The sequence below is a fragment of the Paramisgurnus dabryanus genome, chromosome 7, assembly GCF_030506205.2.
Source record: "Paramisgurnus dabryanus chromosome 7, PD_genome_1.1, whole genome shotgun sequence".
Classification (NCBI taxonomy): Eukaryota; Metazoa; Chordata; class Actinopteri; order Cypriniformes; family Cobitidae; genus Paramisgurnus; species Paramisgurnus dabryanus.
This window is the reverse complement of record NC_133343.1, coordinates 6602774-6616446: the sequence shown is the minus strand read 5'-3', so window position 1 is coordinate 6616446 and position 13673 is coordinate 6602774. Positions and strand designations below refer to the sequence as shown.

The 13673-nt window shown below is 39.1% G+C and overlaps 1 protein-coding gene across 1 annotated transcript in view; it reads left to right on the top strand.

The window, feature by feature from the left end:
- The window catches only part of tmeff2b (transmembrane protein with EGF-like and two follistatin-like domains 2b), a 74957-nt gene that overhangs the window by 22662 nt on the left and 38622 nt on the right, over positions 1 to 13673 (top strand). The window contains exon 3 of the mRNA XM_065293690.2: positions 5311 to 5440. Within this exon, the coding sequence (XP_065149762.1) occupies positions 5311 to 5440 (130 nt within the window). The remainder of the gene's footprint in view (positions 1 to 5310; positions 5441 to 13673) is intronic.

Sequence of the window (13673 nt, the reverse complement as noted above, 5' to 3'; positions counted from 1 at the left end):
TTGACCAACAAAAACCTGGTCAATGGCTCAATATGTTTTTTGTTATTTAAAGAGCGCATTACTAATATGCTCTTATAAACGGGACGAATACGCGGTTTGCTTATCACAAACATGAATGTGCAGCAGCACAAAAACGCTTTTAAATATGAAAGATTAAAGGATTGAATGTAAAGAGATTAGTATTGAGTCTCTTTGACATAAATGAGGACTAATTATGAGACGTTAGAAGGCACAAAGAGCTGCTTCACCTGCAGCCTGGTAAGTAAATAAATGATTTGCTTTAAATAAATGCATCTGTTTTTAAATGTTTTTTTTTTAATGCTACCTCACGGATTTATTGTATATGATGACTCTGTACCTGTGGATATGGTGAGATGAGAAACATTTTTAAGTAATGCTTAAAAAAACTCAGGACGCTGTCCAAGTGCTGAAATGGCTTTCCGCACGTTTGTAAATTCTTTATCTCCTGTTTGTTGCAAATAAAGTATTTTTAGAGTACAAACCTTTTCTTACATACTTGTAAATTATTTTGTGATGATATTGGATATCCATACATTTAAAGCAATTAAAATCCTGCTTTTTTACTTCTGTGACTGAAAGAAAACGGGTTTTAAAGGTTTTAATAAAAAAATAACAATTTCAATACAAGTGAAAAACAACACAATTATTTAACATTAATCTTAAACTGTGGATCTTCTTCCTCCGCTTAGTTTTTCAGTTTACAAAGTCCGTCATCTAAATAGGGATTAGACATAGCGCCAGCGCAACTTGCTTTTAAAGGGGATGAGAGCTGAGGCTCTCATTGGTTTATTGCACATTACGCCAAAATACTCCCATTACTCATTAAAAAAATAGGACCAACCCTTTTCGACCATGCGCTCGGCGCACAAACCATTTTTCCCGTCGTTAAATTAGCAAAAGTGGATTTGGACACGGCCATTTAGACGTTGAGCTGTGCGCTTTAGACAATACGCTTAGATTGTTAAAATAGGGCCCAAAAATGATATTAAAAGAATCTTCATTAAACAACAAATACTCACTGCCCACATTAAGAAAATTGTGCTATATTGTATTTAATTTGTATTTACAGAAAATCTGTTTTTACACACACATACACACACCATACATTAGTGTGAATGTCTCATAGACTTCCATTGTTTTCATACCTCCCTAATGACATTTCTATGCCCTAAACATAACCCTACATCAAACCTGCTGACTTCAGTAGATTTTGAGTGTCAAATTTTTGTTTTACTACCACAGACCACATCAAATTTTCAAGCCAGCTTTTGGCATGTTTCACTTTATTTATGAGGACATTTTCAAATAAGCCTATTTTTCATTCAGAAGTATAGCCAATCCTGCGTGCACACACACACACACACACACACACACAAAAAAGGAAAAGCAGAGGTCATGACCCTGTCATGATCCTTATAAAGTGATATTAAAGATTAATTGATTTAGCTCAATAGTGCAGAAAATCTACTACTAACACTAAGGGTGTAATAATTTTTTTCAACTTACTTGTTGAGTGCTGCGAGTCAACCTCCTCTAACTTAGCTAGCTACAGCAGTTAAAAGATAGCATGGCACATGCAGGAGACACCACGCGAGCTGCTCTTTACATGGAAAACAAAAAAACAGCAAGCGCCTCCTGCCTTCAGCTGAATTCAATTAGAACAGAGCAGAACGGCGTCTGTGACAGGACCGGTCGTTTCTCTGAACTGAGATCTGTTTAAGTTTCACAACAACTTATTTCAGTATGAAAACAGCATTTAAACATGACTTATTGCAATACAGTCGCGCATTCTCGTCTGACGGTAATAAAAGCGCATTTTTAAGGTGCAATGTACTGACAGGAATGTTCATCTGACAGGAAGTTTCGTTTTATCAGGTATGTGCGTGTACCATTTTTTTTCCACTGGCAGCACTACTAACATGGCAGGGCATCTCTGGGTTCAAGGTCAGATATTATATTTCATAAAAGTCTAGTCGAAAAATGGTGCAGCTTTGAAAAAACCCCAGTAAAAACCGAGAATCAAATCGTGTCCTTAGACTCGAAAATGTAATCGAATCGAGGATTTGGAGAATCGTGACACCCCTAACTAACACATTACACTTCTACAGTACATGTCACCTGGCATATGCCCAACCCTTATTATATCTTATTACCCTTTATTCTATCTTCTGTTAATAAGAGCTTTTATTAATTCAAGCGCTGTCTTTAAATGCACAATTCATTACATCCTTATGTACATTCATTGGGGCTGTGTGTGATCTGCAGGTGAGAGTTTGTCCTCAGCTGTTTCTCTTTAGCCATGTGAACATTTGTTCTTTCTCACACTTATTTTTAAAATATTAGAGATTGTGAACAGACTTGTTTCTGTAGAGAATTACTTTAAAGGAGTAGTCCACTTTATAGATGGGGCCCATTGACTTACCATAGTATTTTTTTCCTACTATAAAAAGTCAATGGACCCCATCTTTAAAGTGGACTATCCTTTAATAGCAGAGATGTTTATTCCTATTTTATTTAGGAGATACGGTGACCCCTTTAGGCCAGTCACTTTCTAAAGCTACCCATCAAGCAATTTGAGTTTAAAAAACATTGAATAGCCATACAAAAACAGTGCAGACGTCTAGGAAAAATTTGGGCTGTCAGTGAACATTTAAAATGAAATCCAACACCTTGTAATAGCTGTTGACTTTTCTTACATGATGTGGAATATGCATAAACTGTCATGTTCTTTGGCACCTTTAACACATTGCACCATAACAAAGCCTGACACATATTTAAAAGTATACATTTATATACACTGTATATATAAAACATGAAAGTTTAGATGTGTACAGGTACAGGAAGATGGAATGAAAGAGAGCTTTGTCCATCATCATATGACACACCTCATGAGCATCCACGATGGTTGAAATCACAAGGAACACATACTGACAAAATAATAAATAGATTGAATTCACTCAAAGTCACTTTGGATGAAAGCATCTGCTAAAATAAATAAAAAATGTAAGGATACTGCATTAGAAGGTGCCTGCAGGCTTTTTACTGTATGTAGGTGGTAGCAGCCCACAGGGTTTTAAAACATATTCAATTTATGATTCAAAATATTTATAGTAAACATGATTTTTATAGCCATTATCATGGCTGGTTTGTAACTGATAGCCGTATACACAAGTGTGCACTTGCTTTTACATTTACATTTCTGCATTTGTCAGATGCTTTTACTCAAAATGACTTGTGATAGTACAGTAGCTGCATTTCCATTTCCCATTAAATTGCACAAATTGAAATTGCGAATTATAAATATGGCCAATGGAAACATATACATTTTCGCAAAAACAAAAAAATGTTATGCTCATAACAGGTAGTTTTTCAGGCAATTCGGAAAAGGCGAATTTCGCAAAAATGCATTGCAAACAAATTTTTAGATCAAATTTTTAGGTCACCTAATGCACGTAACATTATTATTATTTAAAGATGCTGCATGTATGTACTTAAACCTCCCAGAAACACCTCAAAACCTGTCTACTCCCAAGTATATAATGCTTTCCTTGCCAATAGTGTTTGGATAACACTCCCACATCTCTTTTGATTTTAAATAATGCACTATTACCTACAAGAAACACCAATGCGTTGACGCTCCGAAGTATATCGGGCTTTCCTTGGCTTTAATGTTTGTATAAAACTCTTATGCTGCGTTCACACCAGCCGTGGTAGAGGCGTCAAGCGCAAGTGATTTCAATGTTAAGTCAAGGTAAAGACGCGTTTACTCGCGTCTGGAAGTCTCGTGATATGAATGAGGCGTTTAGAGTGGCGCGGTACACACGAAATCGCCTCATTCGTGTGTCTAGTTTGCACGGTAGACGCGAATTAAGCATTGCCGCGGGAAACGCGCGAGTTGAAAATTCTGAACTTTGGCAGAAAATAGTGCTGCGTTAACCGCCCCATTCGCACCGCGAGACCTCCAGACACGCAAAAACGCGTTTTTAAGTTGACTTAACATCCAGCATTAGGGGGTGTGCACACCAAAGCTTTTAAAAGCTAAAAACGCCTGGTTGTCGCCGAATACCAGCTGTTCTTTTTCAGCTGAGCACTTTGGTTGTTGTGATATTTGTCCTGCTCCTCCTCCACTGTTATTGGATGGCTGCGTGAGAGCTGACATTGTCGCACTGAGCTTTTCACCCAAAGTTGAATATTTTTCCACTTTCCCGCGCTCAGCGCGGAAAAACAAAGAGCGCCGGCTTTCAGCCCGAAAAAACGCTAACTGCTGGGTTTTTTGATAAACGGCAAACTTCCATTGGAAACAACTGAAAACGTAGGCATGAAGCTTTGGTGTGCACGCCCCCTTATGTCATATTAGTAAACATACCAATATTACTTGATGTGATGTTTGAAATGACTAAACTAAGTTTCAGTCGCTTATCATCAGTTAATGGAAACGCCATCATTTCGGAATAGTCTTTTGCCGAAATTTACAAAAGAACGCTAAAGTTTTGCGCAAATCTGCAATGACAATGCAGCTGCCGGTGACAGTGCATTCAAGCTATACACTTTTGAATCCCTATGTTTGTTCCTTAAGATTCGAACCTGCTTTACCAATGGAGCTATAGGAACTGTGCTTTTGGTCAAACAGATGACCACATCCACAGACAGCGCAGACAAATTCACTTTGTTCCAATTCAACAAATCCCGCTTGAATGTTTGTGGCTGACTGCTATAGCCCAGTTTTCACTTAAATCACTTTAGAGATTTCAAACTTTTAAAGGGTTGCCCTCACCGACTCTCTTTCACTTTGTCCTTCTCACTTTTGCTCTCTTTTCCCGCAGGCCATTAGTCAGCAGTTCCATGTTTAGTGTGCGTGTGTGTGTGTGTTTAAGGATTAAAGTGTGTCTCTTATGTGTGTATCGTGTGTGTATCCCAGATAGACGAATGACCGCTTCTCTACCCCTCTCTGCGCTTCTGTGGGTTTGATATATGAGTCTAAAACTAGTTCACCTTCTCTGATCTTGCCGCTGGGTCACCTGCTTCCTCCAGACGCCACACCACAGCTGGCAATAACAAAACCGCCGTCCACGTATTCGACTCGTCCCACCATGCGTGATCTTCGGTATCACGGTCACCAGTCGGTCACCACTTTACCCGTCTTGCATACTACAGTAGCACACCTGAACCAGCATCTCGTCTTTCCGGGTGTTGTTGTAATTAAAGTTCAGGTTTGTCCTCATCTGATCTCATCTATTAAACATTTACAGCAGGACAGACAACAGTTTCTCTGTTTTGTTTTTTTTACAGTGCAGCGGTGACTATGCTCCGGTGTGCGGTTCTAATGGGGAGAGCTATGAGAACCACTGTCTCCTGCGAAAAGACGCCTGTAAGCTGCAGACAGAGGTGTTGGTGGCGTCGGAAGGTGCCTGCCCTGTCGGTATGTCTCTTTAACTGTCTAGAGGTGACAGTTTCACCTGTGATTGTGTTTGACATTGAACTACATGGATGTCAATGTACAATGCAAAACAATAATTTTCCTAATCAGTGTTTTTGTGTTGCTTTACAGTAAATTTTCTAAACATCTTTAAAGCGGACATATAACGAAAATCTGACTTTTTCCATGTTTAAGTGCTCTAATTGGGTCCCCAGTATCAACCTAGAAAATTTAAAAAGGACAACCCTGTAGCTTACTTTTGGTAAACCATTCTCTGCAAACGTGAAAAAATAGGTCATTGAAATTTGGCTCCCCTTATGATGTCAGAAGGGGATAATGCCGCACCTTAATCTGCACTATCCAACCACAGCACTGCCATTTAGTGCAGACATCAGCTCATTTGCATTTTAAAGGACACACCAAAAACTGAAAATTTTTGCTTTTATATAAGGAAGAACATTTTCTGGAATGCATTAAACTTTTGTGAAAATCAGGAAAAACTTTTTTTTAAACTCTTGCGTTAGTTAATATAGGTCAATAACAATGGAGCAATGTGTATACTGACCGAAGCTTCTTAGACTTATTTACCATCTTGACTTATCATTGGTTTGGCTCCCTACTGCTCTGTTGTAATGCATACAGTCAGTAGGCGCTAATTTCTGCCAGCAAGCTGCAAAAGATAAATATAACTGTGAACTTCCATTAGCAGCGAGCAGGGATATGTTGGACGTTCGCAGGCGTGACATTCCACGACCGTTCAGCGGGACTTGCGAGTGATGCCGGCAACCCAAGTGCTGGTACTCAGGTTACGAGAGCCACGCTGAGTGGGTGATAAAGACGATTATGAGCTAAAGTAATGATCATTCACTAACAGCTACTGTAATTACTGTGAAAGTGACAAATGCACCTGGTGCCAGCTGAAATACAGGACGGACACAGATGTTTTTAATGGTTAAACTGATAATGACGGTTTTAGAAGAGGGGTGTGAGATCATCTTCAGACAAACCCAAATTAAAACACTGGCGCTTTGAGTATTGTAATTCAAAACTCCTTCTGAGAAATAAAAATGAGTCACTGGTGGACATAACATGAGAGTATAAAGCTATTAAATTATGTGGATAATATTGCTCTTTGAGAATTTTACATTCACATTGAAATCTCTTTGGCATCTTGCCGAATCTTGGCAGTTTATGACACTGTTGACGATCTAACTTTCAGTCATTTTTGGACTCATGCCAGATTATAAAAAACTTTGTGCCCAGTGGGTTATGTGGCTTGCTTGAGAACAGCAGAATCGGGAGGGTAATTACCCCCTTTCATCTCTCTTTCCCTTAATGTCCTATTAAACCGTCCTATTTATAATACATACAAAGGGTACAAAATCATTTTAAAAATCCTTAAATTGTCTCACGGGCCAGATCGCAGGCAGCCGTGCACTTAAGGAGACACTTATGTTTCTTTTTTAAGAGAAAAGTCAGGAGACATAAGCAAAAGTACATTTGCTACAGTCAAAATCCCAGCCTTGCAATTTGTTTGCAGAGGCCCAATGCTGCCCCCCTTTAAATGCCACCTTGGGCGGCTGCCTAAATTCGCCACTGAGTTTGTTACTGGCAAAAACAGCTCTCATATTCACTCTAATAGAAATCTTTAAATAACATTTTATACCACAAACGATTCTCTTCTCCCTCCTTCATATCTTTTCTCGCATTTCAAGCAGTTTCTTCATTATCTGGTCAATTATCTAAAATAGAGAGACACGGCATTAGGAAGCCATTTGGGCAACGCTCTGGGGGAATCACATTCTGGGTTGTTTGCCTTTTTATTGGCAGATGACATTGTGTGTCTCTCTTCGTTTCTCCTTCACACACACATACAGAAAAACACACTTCTGCTCATTAGGGGTGAACTCCTGCGAGGACACACACACACACACACACACACACACAAACAAGCCATTCAGGTCCAGTTGCCATGTCCTTTTTAGTCCTCTAAATTAGCCCACTTTTGGCCATCATTTATCAGGCAAAAGATGAATTTAGTCCGGAACAAAGATAGATAGATTACAGCTTTATCAGTACGTAGGTAAATGTGTTCAGGTCAGATGTTGGAAAAATTGTCTCACTAAACAATAAGAGAAGTCTCAATAAAAATGTAGTATATGCCAAATGGTTTCTGTAATGTGTTTATGGTAAGGTGACCAGACGTCACCGTTTTTCGGGGACAGTCCCGTTTTTTGGTGTTCTGTCCCCGGAAATTCCCGTTTTACAGCACGTCCAAAACAACCAGCAAATACACTGAAAAACCTGATCAACACGTAGTGTTTGTAGTACCAGACCGGAGCAATCATGTAATGATTATTTTCACCAGCAGATGGGGCTGCGAGCTACTGATTACTTGGCAACGCCACTGATTTAGCGATGAAGAATTTATTACGAGAAACGAGAAAGCGTCATTATTATCAATCAAGTTATCATAAGATATGAAAACAGTTAATGTTATCTGGGATTAAGGTACTAACTACTTATGTTAGATTAACCAATGAATTGAACTGATCACAGTATGGGACTGAGCATTTGTTTTATGTAGGCAAAACATGTTTACTTTTGCATTATTCCTTCTGTTCTTCACGTTTACAAAGCTATGAAATCAGCTGAAGTAGAAGTAATTTTTGATGAGGTATGTCTCTGTGCATTGTTTAAAAAAGGGAAAAAATTAGATTTAGGCTACAGAAATTGTTTAATTAATTGGAATGAATGGGGCTAGGCTAAATGCTAACACATTCACATTCAAGAAGCCCTGTACAAAGATTAAAAGTGCACGCATTGAAAAAAGATAGGTATGTATTAATTCATAAGTAAAGGTAAGAACATAGTAAAATATTGAAAAACTGTGGTGTTTTCCTTTAAGACTTTTTACAAAAAACCTTACAAAAAACTGAAAGTCGCTTTAAATAAAAACGTTTGCCAAATGCATAAATGTAAATAGTTTTGAGTTTTTCTGGTTGTTGGGATGTTTGCCAGGTGGTTTTGGTATAGTTGTGAATTATATGTTACTAGAAATTGAAATGTTACTTTTTCAATATAAGACTTTAGCATTTTTTTGCCGTTACTGTTTAATTGAGTCGGATCAAAAATAATGACCTTAATAAGCCGAGTGATTTAAGGTATTATTCATGTCCCAAGCTTCATCATTAGAATTATGAAAAATTGTTCTGTTCATGTTTACCTTAACAAGTACCTCTAACTAGCTCAGTAAAAAAAACAATAAAAGTCATTGTTGAGTCCCCACCACAATAGAAAACAAATGCGTGTGTGTGTGTGTTTGTAAAATGTGAGGTTGTTCAGAGGCAAAGGCAGTAATCAGTGTCAAATAAAGTGGGCCACATTTCCTCACAGGCCACAAATCATTGTGTGTGTTTTATGGGTGTACACAATCTGAGTGTGTGTTTGGAGACAGAATAAGCACAGGTCACGCTGTTCTCCGATTGATCACCCATTACTTGTAAAGATTAGAGAGATAGGAGGAAGCAGTTATAAATCAGACGGTGTATTTGTGTGCTGGGGAATGGGGCAAAGCTGGAGGAAGATGGAATCGGAAAAGTCATCATTAGAATAATCCATCAGAACCTCTAGACGGTCCCCACAGAGCAGTTTGAGAGGGAGAGAGAGACGGGCGGAGAGAGAGAGACTGAGAATGAGCAAGGGACGGTCAGAGAGAAAGGCAAAAGAAAAGACATGAACAGAAAGAAAAGGAGAAGCAGGAACGATACTGAAAAAGAGAATGAAAGAGAGAGAGACAGGCAGTGATAGGGATGGAGAGAGAGAGATGAGCAGAGAGAGAGAGATAGGCAGTGATAGGAATGAGCAGAGAGAGAGACAGACAGCGATAGGGATGAGCAGAGAGAGAGAGACAGGCAGGGGCGGATCAAGAAAATTATTTTTGGGGTGGCAAGGGGGTGGCATGAGAACTACGAGGGGTGGCAATGAAGTTAGCATCCTTGCATGGTTGTCGTGGATGCAAGAAATTATATACTGATATTCTGGGTATACACTGGACCTCAAATTTTTATAACATAAAAAAACGCAACAACAAATGTTCCTATAAGTACCTTTAGCATCTCTACTGTAGCACCCTTTGTCTTAATACTAAGTTAATACATACATCTTAGCAATATCTAAAAACACTGACTGTAACCATGATGAGAAAGGTTGAGCATAATGGTATAAATACTGTTATATAAATAAAATAGGTTTGCCTAGTTTATATTAATGTAAAACATATGAAAGGCACACATCTCTTTCTCTCATAACCCTCTTTTTTAATCCTTTCACTCACTTCATGATGGATTTCTGTCTTTTCACTTCTTTTTAGCTCTTTGCCATCCATTTCTGTGTTTATTTCTTTCATGGCTTCATCTACTCCTCTCCCTTCCACACATATTTTTCTGTTTTATTCGTACCTTCCACTCTCATAATATTTGATTTTTCTATTCTTTTTGGTAAAAAAATGAATATCAGCCTTTCTTTTCATAGTATCCTGGAAAATGCAGCATTAAGTTGTCTTTCAAGCTTTCTAAACATACACAACACTGAATGAAAATGAAGACAAATAAAAACATTCGACTATATCATAAAGAGCGATTTCATATATGCACGTATGGAATATTTTGATTGCTGCAGTAGCTAACAAGACATGACGGGTGGCTTACTGTAGAAAGAACTGCTTAAAAGATATTTACTGCTTACACAAACCTGCAGTTCAATTGTTTTAACTACCAAGCAACTACCTCAGGCAATATTAAACAATCAACATTTTTGTCTTTTTATCCTGATGCAACATTTATCTGTAAAATATGACCATATTCAGTATTCTTAATCACTTAAAGACACTAAAGAGAAACCACAATTATTTTGGCAGCACGTGACGATGTGAGGTGCTTCATTAGATCAGAATTACCTGCTACAGACGTGAAGAGACTCTTTTTCATGGGCATAAGTTGCATGTTACATAAACAATCTTGCCTTTCACCTAAACGATGGAAAAGTAACGTTTGTGCTTTTCATACTTTGTGTTTGCGTCCGCTACCTTTATTTTGAGCTCGTTGTACTTGTCATCGCTCTGTTGTTGCTGGTTTGTGCCACTGCAGCGCGAGAACCGGGCTGCATGTGAGGGCCTTGGATGGGGCGATGCATGCTTTCACGGCAGTTTTCTAAAGTCTCCAACCACGCCAGAAAAGATCACTAGATTTGTCCTAAAGGGGTCTAAAAAGTTTCTTAATCTAGCGACAAAGTCACCAAGTTGGAAAAACTGCACGGATTTTTTTACACTGTTGAGACTTTCTGCTCGGACTGACTGTGCGTGCTTGTCTATGACCGGGTATGAACTCTGCTGCCTCTGGTTGGCTAACAATGGAAATTAAGCCAATCATCATCAGATATGTGTCTCCCACCCCCAAACATTTCCTTTCCGGCTAAAAGAGCCTAATCGGGTATTTATTATATATATATTGGGATGCCAGTGCTGGGGTGGCAACGCTTTTTTTTAGGGTGGCAACCGCCACCCCGTGCCACCCCGGTAGATCCGCCCCTGGAGACAGACAGCAATAAGAATGAGCAGAGAGAGACAGGCAGTGATAGGGATGAGCAGAGAGAGAGAGAGACAGGTAGCGATAGGAGTGATGCAGAGATAGACAGGGAGCGATAGTAATGAGCAGAGAGAGAGACAGACAGCTATAAGAATGAGCAGAGAGATAGACAGGGAGCGATAGGAATGAGCAGAGAGAGAGAGACAGGCAGCGATCGAAGTGATGCAGAGATAGACAGGCAGCAATGGGAATGAGCAGAGAGACAGAGAGAGAGAGAGAGAGAGAGAGACAGGCAGCCATTGGCTAATTATTGTAGAACAGGATTGCAACATGAGAAAAAAGGTTTAATTATGAGAATAAAAACTGCAGATTGAAAATGAAATATAAGGTGATGAGCACACAGCTGAGTGTCACAGGATCAGAACACTGCGAACCTGTTATTCATTTCCTTATTAAACACAGCCTCATGAATATGAATGAGCTCACCCTCATCTACATACCTCAGACTGTTTATGTTACCTGTGACCTGACAGGGGACACAAAAGTTTGGAAAAGAGAGGAAGAGCTAGACACTTAAAGGTTGAAGTCGAGTATGAAAGCAAGCTTTATTGCTACTGCGTCCTTTTCGATGTAATAGCATAAAAAAGTGCAGAATGTCTTCTTTTTGAGTGTTGAGTAAATGATGACAGATTTTTATTTACTGGGCGAATTAATCCATTAAGGATGAAGGTGTTTTTGCTGGAAACGAGACAAAAAATATAATTAAATAAAGGATATTCTGCAGTGGAGGGGGAGAGAAGCGGTTCAGAATTAAGGGAACAACACATTAAGGCGTCGCTTTCCCGTGGCCATCTCAAACTAAGATTTATATTTTTTCTGGGCGGGGAATAATTGGTGGAGTGATCGATGGGAGGGGTTTGAATGAGGGCACAGGGCTATAAGCTGCTCCTCTCCATCATAACAAATTGATGAATGTCAGATTTTCCCAAAGCTGCCGTCGAGCCCGCAGGGGCGGATGGTGAGAAAGACTGAGAGCGAGCAAAGAACCGCAGTACGGTCTAGTCATAGCGGTTGTGTCCTTGAACTTCGGAAAGACAGAGAGAGAGAGAAAAAGTGGGGTTATCTGGGGCTGTTTTCTTTTCACCTCAAATGAAACCACTAGAACTCCATTATTTATATTTTGAGTGGTACAGATGCAGCCGTAGGGCAGATTTATAAGTTTTAAAAATTGGAAATAAGATGACAGACTGCCTCTCTCCTCCACCCCTCCTTTCCTGTCTAATGTATACATTTTCCCCCTCATAGCTTTTTTGGCTGCCGGTTCCCGGCTCAATTTAAGTCCCAATTTTCTTATTTGACCACTCTCATAAGTCATTTTGGAGTTTGGTTTTTCATCTCTACTGAGATGAAGGCTTTCTGTCTCACTCCTGAGGCTGGGAATGTTCTAGAATTAGTCTTTGGTTTACGTAAGATTTCCACAATGTCCCTTAAAAGTCGAAGAGACAATCTGCTGGAAATGCATTGTGACACCTTGACTTGTACTGCCTGCAGCCCCAAAAAAATTTCTATTACTATTTAATGCTTTGATATTTTGAAATGATACAGATTTGATTAACAAATTTCGTATTTGATAGTGTTGAAAGTCACATAACACACAGTGTTTCTGCTAACTTCGTGTTAATTTAGCATAACTGTAGCATAATATTGCATCCTTCATATATTTATCCTTCATATATAAATCTTTTGTTTTATCAGATTTATAAAAGATAGATTATGATTATGTTCGTGTTGTTTACATTTTATGCACTTAAGCTCCGGTTTCTAACAAAACACAGACATTTGATGCAGTTTTACTTACCGCCTGCAACTCATAACCTGTATATTTAATCACTGGGACCAACGAAATTTCAAAGATTTCAGCATTAAACAAACACACATGTACAACTCAAAAACAAACTGCATTGTTCTCATAATGCTGGAAGCTAAACAAGATTCAATTTCCCTCACAAACAACAACACACTTCTTTGGTGATGTTGATTTCTTGTCAGCTCTTTCTTGTGTTTGTGGTGTGCCCATATAAAGACTTCCACTGTAGTTCCTGCACTGCTTATGCAACAGATTCAGAAGTCGAAAAACAACTTTTCGAAACTTGTACAAACCCAGACAAAGTGCATTCGGCACAGAAATACTCTATCATGAGCTCTTTGAACCTTTGCCCATGTTTAGCATGGGGAATCCAACTCTTTAACTGTGTTAATAAGTCAGTATCTGAAATATACCATTAAACACCCCCCCGCCAAAAGACAAATATAAGTATTTGTAATTTAAGCATTCAGCAAACAATAATGAGCCAGAGTACAATCCACATGCTGAAGACTTTGGCAGCATCCCAAATGGCACCTTTCATGTAGACTTGCAGTCTAGTGGACTTACAATGGCCGTTGCGTGTGTGTCTGTTAAGTTCACAAGACAAAATGTCTTGTATATTGTCCCATTTGTCATTTTTAGGTTTGAAGAGGGTGCTCATGGGCGCCCCCTTTTTGGTCGTATGCAGCCTAGACGCACACTTTTCCTGAGCCTGCACTTGTGCAAGTTTTGCAGAAGATTTCTTTCCAACAGTCAAAGTGGCATTACAGTACATCACGAAAGT